Consider the following 273-nt stretch of genomic DNA (forward strand, 5'->3'; position numbering starts at 1 on the left):
GTGCAGGGGCCCTCAGGCTGCGGTGCCAGGCACAGCACGCGCTGACTTGCCCAGGGCCAGACTGGAGCTGGGCTGGGTGAGGAGCGTCTGCCAGAAGGGGGCAGCACAGGGCTGTGGGAAAGAGGCGGGGGCCAGAGAGGTGCGGGGTGGGGACTGGAGAGACCAGGGAGAGGAGCTGAGAGACAGAGGCCAGGGCGAGGTGGGGAGTGAGGACCAGCAGGGCAGCGATGGGTGGGGAGCAGGGACAAGGCCAGTGAGGGCAGAGCTGTGAGG

The 273-nt window shown here is 69.2% G+C and overlaps 1 protein-coding gene across 1 annotated transcript in view; it reads right to left on the reverse strand.

Annotated features, from left to right (window-relative positions):
• PRKCSH (protein kinase C substrate 80K-H) overlaps nucleotides 1-273 on the reverse strand; it is a 13429-nt gene that overhangs the window by 3083 nt on the left and 10073 nt on the right. Inside the window, exon 10 of the mRNA XM_010828496.1 lies at nucleotides 39-111. Coding sequence (XP_010826798.1) covers nucleotides 39-111 — 73 coding nt within the window. The remainder of the gene's footprint in view (nucleotides 1-38; nucleotides 112-273) is intronic.

Source organism: Bison bison, unplaced genomic scaffold, assembly GCF_000754665.1.
Source record: "Bison bison bison isolate TAMUID 2011002044 unplaced genomic scaffold, Bison_UMD1.0 scf7180017864492, whole genome shotgun sequence".
Taxonomy (NCBI): Eukaryota; Metazoa; Chordata; class Mammalia; order Artiodactyla; family Bovidae; genus Bison; species Bison bison.